At 36.5% G+C, this 13,213-nt stretch overlaps 1 protein-coding gene across 3 annotated transcripts in view; it reads left to right on the top strand.

The window, feature by feature from the left end:
- COL14A1 (collagen type XIV alpha 1 chain) overlaps positions 1 to 13,213 on the top strand; it is a 256,610-nt gene that overhangs the window by 128,193 nt on the left and 115,204 nt on the right. For all 3 annotated transcript variants that reach the window (XM_030938097.1, XM_010381456.2, XM_030938098.1), the window contains exons 24-25: positions 5,796 to 5,942; positions 10,043 to 10,099. In XM_030938097.1, the coding sequence (XP_030793957.1) occupies positions 5,796 to 5,942; positions 10,043 to 10,099 (204 nt within the window). The remainder of the gene's footprint in view (positions 1 to 5,795; positions 5,943 to 10,042; positions 10,100 to 13,213) is intronic.

Raw genomic sequence — 13,213 nt, 5'->3', positions numbered from 1 at the left:
GTTTCATCAGAGGATATGATTGATTTGTCTGATAATACTGATCTGGTCATCTAAAACCACAATAAGCTCTTTCTGAAGCCAAGATCTTTGCTTGCCAGCAAATGAGTCCACATTTGCTTTTTATCTTCAAGTTAAGTGAACTTGTACTCCCTCAGTATTATTTTCAGGCTGCCAGAAATGTTTTCAGCTGAACCTTTATGGTCTTAATTGAACAAGAATGAACAAAAGTATTGTTCAGTTTACTTCTCATCAACATTTGTTGCTGAGAGCTTAGATTTATGAAAAAAATTAGCCCACCTCTCATTCACCCAGTTGTCTTACTAAATATTATTTATCAGCTGGACAGCAGAAGATTCTAATTGACAACTTGAAAAGGAATATTTGATGGAGGAGTGAGTGTGAGGGTGGCAGTAGGAAATGTGTTTAGATATTTTAACTCACACAATTCAGAGCAAGGAATAGTCTTTCTACGTTAGAACGGAGAAGAATTAGGTTGAGTTTCATTATCTTACAGAGGAATGTGATCACCATCCTGATTCACTACCTTTAAAGGACTTGTGGTAAGATGCCTATTCTTCCACGGGCAGATGAGTCTCAGACCCTCAGGTGTTTTGACTGTAATATTGGCTACATATGCTGTCTCTGTGGAAATCTCAGTCTTTCTATCCCAGGCAAAGGAGATACTAGGAATAAATGAGACCCAATTTCCCCATGTGTTGGAGTAAAGCTTTATCCCAGTTGACCTCTTTCTGAATGCCTCGGTCAAATCCCTGCAGTTTGATGGGTAATTTTTTCCAGTTTTTTTCCACATATTTTTTCATAGCTTGAGCATGTGCATTTTTATTCTGAGATTAAGTCAGTGATGAAGTCTCCACTGTAACCACAACCGCTGGTCAACTTTCTTCTCCGGGCTTCAGCTTCTGTAAAATTATTTCATTTGCGTCTATTAACTGAGGCAATAACTGGAAATTTGCAAGGTTTTATAAGTAGAATAGCCACACTGTATCATTCAGGCTTGTTTATTAATATTCACAGAAATCTAGATAAATTTAAGCCAAAGGGTCAATTTATTGGCTAGTATACTAAGAAGTCCAAAAGTCTCTGGCTTCAGGCACATCTGGACCTAGGTGTTCAATGTTCTAGAGATAAAGTCTTGCTCCTTCTTGTATTCTGCTTTCCTCTGCCTTCATTTTCAGTCAGGCTCAGTGAGTCAGATCCAGAATTACATTCTCCCAGCTTCCAGCTTTAACAGTCTTGGTGAAAAGAGAGCTTCTCTTTCTCAATAGTTCCAACAGAAGTCCAGGAACTGAGTCATATTGGCCTGGTTTGGGTCACATGCCTCTAAATCTGTCATTGAGTGCAAGGGCATGAAATAAACTGCCTGTTTGGACCGAGTTGCCTTCCACCCCTGTATCTGGTGGTGGTGGCAGGAGGTGGGGGTGTTATTCAATCCTCCCCAAACCATAAAGACCAAGAGTGTAGAGGAATGGATGCAAAGAAAGAGATTTCAGATACAAGACAGGCAAAAGCAACAGATGTCCTTTACCCATGTAAATATTATGACATTTTTATGGCCAAGAAAGAAAAGATTACCAGAAGGACAAGGTCTTCTCAGGAAAGACTGAAACAAAATCTGCTTTTGACTGAGTCATCCATTTGCCAAATTAAATGATAGATTTTTGGTTAATTCTAGGACAGTCCAAAGTGAGAGATTTTTGGTTGGTCTTGGGTAATTCAGAGCCCTGTGAGATCCTCCATTAGTTCTGCAGATGCTGTGGGATTTTATCCCTCTCTTCAGCTGTTTTTGAGTTGCCTTGGCACCTAAAGTTGCCTTCAAATTCATTTATTTATTAATATATGCCACATAGGCCCAAATGCTTTATTCCCACCCTAATCCCCACAGCTTGATGAATTTCTTTGTAACCTGCTTAGATCAGGGTTCAGAGGATTGTCCCACTTGTCCCTATTTAGGTGCTGAGATGTCAGCTTTGCAGTATTATTTATTGAAAAGGATAGAGAATTGCAGCATAATGGAGAGCCTACCTTACCAAAGACCAGGTCCACATAAAAACACCATATGGAACAAAACCTATGATCAAAATTAAACTTTTTGGAGCAGTGACATTATGATATTCTTTGTTTGTGGAGCTCAATAACTACTTGTAGGACATTTTGGTAAGTCAAGCTGGTGGCGTTATTATCGGCATGATTATAATCTGGAGAATGGATTTAGTCTTGCTTCCTAAGAATGGTGCACAAATAAAGACAGATTTTTTCCGTTTCAAAAAATAAAATTAACTTCCTGCTTTTGGCATGAGGGATTGAGGAAATTAGTCACCATTTGGTCAGTTTGAATGTTTTCCTTAAGGCAAAGCCAATAGGCCTGAATTGCATATGCCAAAAGCAACATGGATACACCCCCATTCATGGAACCCCTCTTTGTTAGTATTGGGAACCAAATTGATACTGTTTGCCATTAATCTTATAGTGCTTGTTCCAGTTTTCCAATGTTTATAGCTGTATTATTTCAGCAGTAAGATCTACTTATATTCTATTTTCAAGGGTCTTTAAAGTACATGGGTTTCTACATGAAATAGGAAATGTGACAGAAAAGCGCATTTCTGGAATTGACTCATGGAGAGTCCTTGGAAGGTTTGTGGAGGTAGATCAGTGTGATCCATGCATAACATTCAGGAAATGTTTGTATTACAGGTGGCCCACAGAAGCTTTTAGGAGGCTCTAACGGATAGCTGAGGGTCAAACAAAACAAAACAAAACAAAACAAAACAAAACAGAAAAACAGTTGCTGTGAGATTCTGAGCCTGGAAACCACAGACTAAACTTGGACCTAAGCAAAACAAAACATTGAGTTCACTAAATTTTACTATCAAACCCATTTCACATAATTTATAATCTCACAAACACTTTAACAATTTTTAAATGTTATCATTTTTCATAATATATGAACAAGAAATGATTAAAGTTGACAGTATTTTACTTTGAACAAATATATTAATAAAAATTCCATTATGAAGTTCACTTCTGAAACTCTCTAATATTCACAATATATAAAAATAAATTTAAAATTCTATTTAACAAATGGCTTCAATTCAATTATGTTTTTAAAAGTCTATATTTGTCCATAGACAAAATTTAAATAACTATATCATGTTTATTCTGATATATGCATATTATAATATACATATATTGGCTTCAATACATGCATATCAAAATATAGTTGGAAATTTAACTAGGCTGGATACTTATAAAATAGACAAAAATTGTGTAAAATGTTTGCATTTTATAGTTGAAAAAGCAACTGGTATGCTTTTATATTTTCTAGATTCTGTTTATTCTTCATAAACTGCTCTGCAAATAACATTTTGAAGGAGTGGATAGTTCTTTTTAACCACTAAATAATACGTGTAATATATTTAATCAATGCTGTTTTTCAACACTAGTTTTTCAATCCCTAGAAATAAAGCTTTATGAAGCTTTGATTAAACACATGCAATTTATGGATAAGATGATCAATCTAGAGGGAAATTTGAATAATTGTTTTTTCACGGTAGCAATGATTCCTCCTCTTAATCAGTTGTCCATTGTGGTAAAAACAACAACAACAACGCTCTATGCCCACGAGGAAAACACTTGAAACTCTTCAGTAATGAAAGCCGCCCAAGTAGGCTCTGTGGAGTGATAAAGCACTGAGTCATAAAGATTCCTCATCTGATCTCTAGCCATCATGTTTGCACATTTCATATGCACTCAACAGCTCTCAGATGGTTTCATTTTGGAAAACTATTGATTTCATTTACATTTGCTTAGAATGTACCAGTGGAAATTAAAGCAACATCCTCTGAAACTGAGCTTTAGAGTTCTGAATTCAGGGGAATGAGCAGAAGTGGGTCAAGGGGTTGAATAATATGCTTAGGTAGAAGGAGTAAGTTTTAGTATTTGATAGTACTATAGTAGGGAATAGTAGGGAAATAATAGTTAACGGTAATTGTATATTTCAAAATAGCTGGAAAAAAAAGAATTGTAGTATTCCCAACACAAAGGAAAGATAAATGTTTGAAGTGGTGGATATTCCAATTACCTGATTTGATCATTACACATTGTATAGAGGTATGAAAATATCACACAAAACCCCAAAATATGTACAACTATTATCTACCAGTTTAAACAATCTCAGTTCTGTTAATTAGAATAAGGACTTGAAGAAGTTATTAACTTTTCTGACCTTTAGTTTCATCTCTTTAAATTGGGAATAATTATAAATGTTATAAGAATCAAATGAGATAATACATGTGAATTCCTTAGAATATTGCCTGGCATGTGATAAGCACTCATTAAATGTTGGCTGTTATTATCTTTATTGCTGTTGTTATAATTAAATAGCAAGCACGGAACCTGGATATAATAAACCCTCAAGAAATGATGAATGTAATTAATCCATATTCCTGTCTCAGGACCTAAGGGCCAGCACTAGTTCTTCCAGGAGATGCACATAATTTTGCTATGGATGTATGAACAAAGAAAGGAGCCAATAGTTAGTCAGGTCTCCAGAGTTCTTTGTGCCTCTGTCATGGTGGAGAAAAAGACAGAGGAGGTGCCATGTGAATTGGCTGTGTATGACATGTCTCCTTGGTCGATAAAAAATGAACCAGAAAATGAGAGACTGAGTTCTACAGCATATATGGCCCTATGCTATGTAAGCACCATGTTCTTTTTCCTCAATTAAAGGATTTTCAGAGTGGATGCTGGGAATTTGAAGAGGCCCCTCTGAACTCCCTGGGAATGTCTTTTGCGATTGAAGGAAATCATTGGTGTCAGTTAAAAGTCAAGGCTGAGAAGGAGATACTGGGCAGTGTGAGGACTCCTCGGTGATCCCAGTGCTGCTGCAAGCTCTTGCCTGCAGTTGTGGCAGCTTTGAAGACAACCTGGACCCATGGACCAGGGCTTCTAATATCCATACCTGTATCTTTAGACCACTGCCTAGAAGGGTATCCTCTTGGGTGGTAATAAGTTATATGAGACCAAAAGGAAGTATCTGTTTATGTTATATAACATTGGACTGTGTTCAGAAAATCATACTGAATAAAAAGGAGTTCAGGTTTTAAAAAATAGGCCAGGAATGGTGTCTCATGCCTGTAATCCAAGCACTTTCAGAGGCCAAGGCAGGTGGATCACCTAAGGTCAGGAATTCGAGACCAGCCTGGCCAACATGGTGAAGCTCCGTCTCTACTAAAAACACAAAAATTAGCTGGCCATGGTGGTGCACGCCTGTAGTTCCAGCTACTCAGGAGGCTGAGGCAGGAGAATTGCTTGAACCCAGGAGGCGGAGGTTGCAATGAGCTGAGATCGCGCCATTGCACTCCAGCCTGGATGACAGAATAAGCCTCCATCTCCAAAAAAAAAAAAAAAAAAGAAAAAGAAAAAAAGAGAAAAAAACATGCCCTCACATCTGCACCTGTCCAGAAGATCAGTTAGGATGTGTGCATATAATTGCATGCATTAATAGTTCTCCATTAAGTACAGAGTTGATCTCAGAAGCCTTTTAATAGTAAACATCATTTTTGGACATATACAATGTGATTTTTCATAGAAAAATACCAATGAGTGTATTAACTCTTTGGAAGAAGATACAATGCTTCAAACAAATATAACTCATTCTGGCTTTATCTGATGTGGGCTACACATGTGAAGTATTTTAGAAGCAAATCATCTGCCAATGGCTCTGTTTCAAAAATTTCATATGCGTATGTTTTTGTTTTGTTATGTTTTTATTATAGATACAAAAAAGCAAGAATCAACTGTGGGTGGAGGTACAACCAGGCATTGCTTCTATGGACTTCAACCTGATTCTGAATATAAAATCAGTGTTTATACAAAGCTCCAGGAGATTGAAGGACCTAGTGTGAGCATAATGGAAAAAACACGTAAGTCATGTGTGTTCTCTCCTGATCCCTCTCCTCATGAACAAACAGAATTTTAGGCATCCTGTTTTGAAAATACCTTATCCCGTATAGAAAAATATTAGCTATTGCTGTTCAGGAATATACGTAATACAAGTTTTGTTCCTCTTACTCAGTCCCAGAATTCATTGCCTATGGCCCACTGATGTCATCAATATGGTTTTTTTTTTTCCATTCTCCATATATGTTTCACAAGAGACTAGAAGTCCACATGATAGTAAAGCAATTGAGACAATGACTTATATTGTGATCCAGATCCATAAGGAACTTTTGTGATATGTGGAGTGTGAAATGCAGTTTGAGGACTTGGCTCTGACATTAAAACAATGGCATATTACCACAGCCATGAGGATGGGAAGGGAGCCAAGATGTTCCAACTAGCTGACCCTAGAGTTACTGCTTGCCTAAGAAGCTCTTGCACTTTTTCCAAGCTGACTGCAGATGTGATGCACTAAAGGGAAAGGCAAAGTATAAAATTAAAACAAACCTCTTTTAATATGTTCCAAAGAGCAAGGGAGTGTCAACTTCTTGAAAAGACTTCTAGTCAAAGATTCTTGACCCTGGGTGCACAAACATTAAAATGGTTTGAAATGTAGTGAATTCTGGGGGGCATTTGTGTGCTTAACTCAGTATCTTGAATTTAAACTTGAAATTCCAGGAGGATTTGTGTCCGAATAGGTGTTGGGCAATGGGCTTTCTTGGTGACCCCTCTATCACGTACATGGCATTTAGAAGGGATTACTGCCTGTGTATAGCTCTTCCAGCCTCTCCGGCACTTGCAGAGGGAAATCATGCACGTGTAATCTTCAAAAAGAGAGGATAAAAGTATAATAAATTAAATCATCTTCTTTTATGTAATACAAAGACTTTATTTCACGACACTTAAATATGCAGTATTTTCATATTCCACTTGTATTTTTGAGGTATAATTTACATAACGTAAAATGTAAGTACCATTTTAAGTGTGCAGTTCAATGATTTTTAGTACATGTAATGAGTTGTATCACCATCCCTACAATTAAATTTCAGGACATTTCCATCAACCCAAAGAACCTTTCTTGCTGTTTGCAGTCAATCTCCTTTCCCACTCTGAACTTCAGGCAATCTACTTTCTTTTATTATACATTTTCCTTTTCTGGACATTTCACGTAAGTGGAAATATACCATATGTAGTCTTTTGCATCTGTCATCTTTCACTTAGCATATGTTTTTGTGGTTTATCCATGTTATAGATTGTGTCAGTAGTTTGTTTCTTTTTATTGCTGATTAGAATTCCATCTTATGGATTGTAAATCACATAGTTTTGAAGTTAATAGGAACTTGGTAGTACACAAGACTTGGAGTCAAGTGGTTGGTTTGAGGATCTTGTTCTGCCCCTTTCTAGCATTATGGCTTTGGGCAATTCAGCATCTCTGAGCTTTTCAGTCATCAATGAAATTAACTACTCTCTTGCCTCAAGTGGTGGCAGTAAACAACCAATAAAAGAATACTCATTGAAGAGCTTTTCAACCTGTATGTCATTGAGCAAGTACTTTCTGTTGTTACCATTATTATCTTCTTAAAAGTCATAAACTAAAGGCTAGATCTCACTATCAGGCATGTTTTTTCTGGGCCATACTTTTTTAAGTTTTAAAGTAGTTTTTGAAAAGTCAGAATATCTTGCAACACTAAGTATCTATCTTCATGGTGCCAATCTGCTGGAACCAAGTGCTGTCTGTTTAGACAGTGCGTGTGTGCTTAAGTTTCCTACTGCACCTTAATGTTTACACTTTCTTTGCGCTTATTGATTGCTCACCTGACCCCTAGAAACATTTGTGTTTAGAACCCCTGATCTACTTCAGCTTCTCCTGTCCTTGACCCCACACTGGTTAACTACTAACCTAGGGTTAAATCCAATTTGGATAGCTCTGTTTGATGTAAATGTTTTCCTTATGTTGGAGGCATCTGTCTTCTTGTAGCTTCCACCCGTTGGCTCTGGTTCAGCCTTTCGAAGCAATGCAGGTAAAGACTACTCCCTCTTTGAGTGACAGCCCCTCACATCCTTGAAGACAGGGACAATCTGTATGTCACATATAGAATATGAACATGTGTCCCCAGTTCACTGTGGTTCTTCTTACCCAAGAGATTCTTTGGCCAGATGTTCTGCCCAGTCATATTAATCTCGCTGCCATACTCTCTTACTGATTTCATTCTTGATTTATTGACCAGACTTAGGAGATGCCTTGATTTTCCCTATTAAAGAAGATGCACAATTATTAAGATGACTGACTACTTCCACAAATTTTAAAATTCTTTAAATGGCTTTAGAAACATTTTGTGGGGTTTTTAAGAAAGTTTTGCAATCCTAGTTACAAAAAATTTCTCAGTTTTTAAATTTTGTGAGTTTTTAGCTTCAAAAATTACCTTTAAAAATAACGGTGATATATATCCATAATAGTAAAACAGAAATATAAAGTGCATTGTCAACCTCCCTCTTTCCTTGTTCTTCCTTTTCAGAAATATTTCCTTTTCACACACATACATATATACATATTTGTGAAAAATAAAAAGCACATATATATAAAATGTAAAAGGTATATATGTGTGTGTGTGTGTATGTGTGTGTAAGTTTTATTTTTCACAAATGAGATTATGCCATGGTATTCTGTGACCTATTTCACAAAATAATCATCTTGAATATTTTTTCATTTAGTAATATATAGTTACCTCATTCTTTTCATGTTGAATCATTTTATTTAAATTATTTTATTTTATTGGATCTTAAAGTTGGAAAAGACCTTACAACTCACCTCTTAGCCTTCCTGACAATGAAGAAACTACCCTTTATAAAATTCTTGGCAAATGATCAGTCTTCCTGAGCTCAAATCCTTCTAGCTATTTGGTGCTCAGTATCGCCTGAGGCTAGACTTCCCCTCTGTGAATGGCTATGTTTAGTGGAGGGTTTTCCTGAGTATTTAACTGGGATAACCAGAAGAATTTTCTTAGTTTTTCTTAAGTCTTTAGTGTCAAATAGGAATTAGAAATGAATACATAATAACATTGTATTTTATGTTTGCCTAATGACACCAAAACTTCCTGGTGCTTTGCCACATGAGCTGGAATGAGAATTGATAATCACTACTCTGATCTAACTGTCCCCAGATCCTTTAACCAAGCCACACCTCTGCAGAGTGCGTAGACTTCTCTTCCCACATAATCCAGGTTGAAAAGATCCAAACACACTTTAGCCTGCCAATGTTACATTTGGTCCTCAAAACCAAAAGACATTTCCAGATGCAGTCTGAGCAGAGCAGAATGAATCAGAGTCCACTGGTGACCAATATCCTGGGGGATGCAGGATGCAAAGGGAAAAGTGCTATTGAGCAAGGATTGATGGTCAATCCTTAGGCAGAATGGAAATGAAGTTTATTGTGTGTGTGAAAAGCAACAGGAGATGAACTTTCAAATGGGTTGGCAGGATTCCTGCCTTAAATCAACATTAGAACCACTTTGGCCGGGCGCGGTGGCTCAAGCCTGTAATCCCAGCACTTTGGGAGGCCGAGACGGGTGGATCACGAGGTCAGGAGATCGAGACCATCCTGGCTAACATGGTGAAACCCCGTCTCTACTAAAAATACAAAAAACTAGCCGGGCGAGGTGGCGGGCGCCTGTAGTCCCAGCTACTTCGGAGGCTGAGGCAGGAGAATGGCGTAAACCCAGGAGGCGGAGCTTGCAGTGAGCTGAGGTCCGGCCACTGCACTCCAGCCTGGGTGACAGAGCGAGACTCCGTCTCAAAAAAAAAAAAAAAAAAAGAACCACTTTGTAGTTGACAGTTTGATTTCATTGACTCCTGCTGGGTAAACTGAATGGCGGCAAAATGGCATTTCAAGCCTTCAGTTTGAGGATGAGATGATAGATGGAGTCAGTTTTCACGGGCTATGGCTGATTTATAGTACTCATTAAATTCTCAGGGAAGACAGTTATCAAAAGCATTGACTCCCCTGAATATTTAGTACTCCATGACCTTGTTCTCTTTCCCGCAGATGAGATGGCAAACTGATGTCCTTTCTCCCTTTCCTTTACAGAATCACTTCCTACGCGACCACCAACTTTTCCACCAACCATTCCACCAGCAAAAGAAGGTAAAATAATAATAGAATAATGATCTGATTCTAGGTTTAGGATTTGTGTTGGTTTTGTTTGCCTGTTCATTTAAAACCAGGGTATTAATAAAGTATATTTATTGTGCTACCTAATTTTCTCCTTAATACAAATGCTTATCAACCATGATGGGCTTGAATGATATCCATTTAATATCAGTTCTGCACACAAAGAGTGGATTTACTAACAGAATTGTTTAATACTAATTTTTTGAAATATGAGAGCAGTTAACATTCATTAAGTAAGAATAGTTACATAATTTGTGAGTGAAAATCCAGTCTGTAATTTCTTAGGTACAATAATAGTTTCCCAGCCGAACTCTGAAGTGTCTTTTCCAGTTGTGTTTTCTTTCCTCATCACAATAGTTCCTCATCACCTTTTACCTAAGCTATTAAGGTAACTTTAAAAAGGCCCCCAACAAAGTAGTGATCATTATTTTTTTCATTTCAGTAATGAACATTTGTTAATCCTACTATTTATTCTCAAAGCTCTTATGGTAGGCGTGGGAAATACAATAATAATACGTGATTGCTGCTCTCTGCTTATTTTAGTATTAAAGAGAAATGGGTGCTTGCCTAGATAAATACCAGTCAAGTTTATGAGTTATAAAATAGTAGTTGTATTATGGTAGCCCAGAAGTGGTAATAGTTAATGCTGCTGCAGACTAATGACTCATAAGGAAGAGGAATTTGATCTACATTTTGAAGAATGAGTTTGAGAGATAAGTAATGGGATGAATAGCACTCGTTGTCAAGAGTGATCCAAGTGCTTAATGGATTTAGGGAATCATAAATGCTTTAGTGTGGCACTAAAGAGAAAAGAATGAGGATAGTTATGGAGTGGTTAATGTGACAAAATTAGGAATTTGGGCTTTATCCTGTGGGAAATGGCATGTCATGACAATCTGTAAGAAGGTAGGGTGATCTGATGAAATCTATGTTTAAGAATGATAACTTTGGCGAAATAGGGGGGATGGACTGGAAGAATGAGAGGAGAAAGTGGAACACGTTAGAAGGTTGTATTGGAGGAGTTCTTCCATTCATAATGCATCTTAAAGTGCCTGTTACATACCAGGGAAACAATAAAAATAAGTTGTTCGGAGTTTAAAGTCAGTGGATTCAAATGCTGCGGAGAGTGGAAGACACAAAGAAACAGAGGCAATTAAGAACTCTAATAAAGCTCAACATTCATCCTAGGATGGCATGCAAAGTCTTCACGAATCAATCTATTTTGCAGTATTATTTCCCAGAATACATTACATAATAGCAAAATTGTACAACTCAGGGTTCCCCATACATGTCTTATGCTGTCCTGCATCTTTGAATGCTATTCACTCTACCTGGAATGCCGAATTCTTTCTTCTTCCAGCTTCATATCTAGCCTTCTTTAGTCTCAACATCTATGGTTATTCTCACTATTGGAACTGGAAACAGAATCCTAATTGATAAATTTACTAATTAGGTACCTCTGATGCTGATATTACAGAATGCTCTGAGGTCAGAATATTTTTATTGATAGCTGAGTGTGGATATTATTCTGTCAACATTCATGAATTCTTATAGAAGATTTATGTGATCTGGAAAGGTCTGTGGGATTAAATTAAGGATTGACAAAGTAGAAACATTGGTTCTGAGATTTTCATTGTGATGGTTTTAGATGGTGCTTTTACAACTTGAATGCACTATGTATTTTAGGCTTTGTTTGTCCTGGGTATATTTAATTTAAAAGCCAATAAATTTGTATTATTAAACTAATACTAAATATTTATTAAATGAACATTAAAACATAGAAAAAACATAACAGAAGAACATTAAAAACACAACTTTTTACCCCAGAGGTAATTCCTTCATGCATGGTAATATATTTTCTTTCTTTGATTTACTAACTAAATTTTTCGTTTTGAGTGTATTTTTTAATAGAATTTTCTCTCATTTTGAAAGTGAAACCTAATTTTCATTTTTATCTTTCCATGGAAACAGATGACCTGTTTATAAACTCATAATTAGCAGATCTTGTTATTCCTTTCAACTTTAAGTCCAAACCACAAATTCGTAAAATTTTATAAATCGCAGTACTCATGAGAACAACTTCACCAGATCCATACCGCCCCTAGAGTATTAGCTCACTTGGAGATGGTTTATTTTATATTATAAATAGCTTTAAGGCAATAAAGTTGTACTTAATAAAATAAAAACTAAGTGAGGTTTTCCTTAAAGAAAGGGGAAAGGCACATTATCTCATAGAATATTTGTGTGCAGTTGGCATAAGATTAAAAGATTCAGATTATTGAAGAGCAAATTGTTTGCTTCATCATAAAACAGTCAACTGCAGTGATCAACCCTAATGAAGAGGAGGAGAGGCATAGATAATCTGAAACAGCACATGATAACATAAAAGAACTTTTAAAAAATGTTCTCAGTAGAGTAGGTTTTTATTGGTATAGTTTGCTTTGTTTAATTCTTTTTGCTTGTTTGATTGTTTTATTGATGTAATACCTGCTGATAATACTTTCCCTTGGCTAACATTAGTGTACGTTTCTTGACATGTATCTGTGGGCAATAGAAGGACGGAGACAGAATATTTTTTAACCAAGATTAGAATTTGTTTGTTTAGGGCCTCAGCCCAAATGAATATCAAATTATAATTAGATTAATCTGTTTCCATTTTATCACATGCTTTTCTGCTGAGATTGAATCTCTCTGACATTAACTTGCTAATTCAATAAGAAAAGGACAGGGTGCACAGAGTGATAGCGTGTCTTTTTTTCCAATCAGTTGGCACTAGACAGTGTTTGCTGATTCTTTGATCTCTGAATCCCCTTAGTCCCATCTTTTCCTAGTCTTTCATTTTCATTCTTTTGGGCTGTGGTTGGTGGACACTTTTTTCTTTCTCTGTTTCCACATGCATAATAGAAGCTTCTTAGTCATGAATAAGAACGGGGCTTTGAATATAAAAGAGTAATTACAGCAAAGAAGCATAGTGAACAGGAGTTTGTAATATGAACATTAAGAAGTTTATATCTTCCCTTTGAAAAAGAGCTTCACTTATCAGAGGGCAACTATTATTTGTCTTACTGGTTTAATAACTACTAAAAT

This window comes from Rhinopithecus roxellana, chromosome 9 (assembly GCF_007565055.1).
Source record: "Rhinopithecus roxellana isolate Shanxi Qingling chromosome 9, ASM756505v1, whole genome shotgun sequence".
In the NCBI taxonomy this organism is placed as follows: Eukaryota; Metazoa; Chordata; class Mammalia; order Primates; family Cercopithecidae; genus Rhinopithecus; species Rhinopithecus roxellana.
Note: the sequence above shows the minus strand (reverse complement) of the source record. Positions and strands in the feature narration are given on the sequence as shown.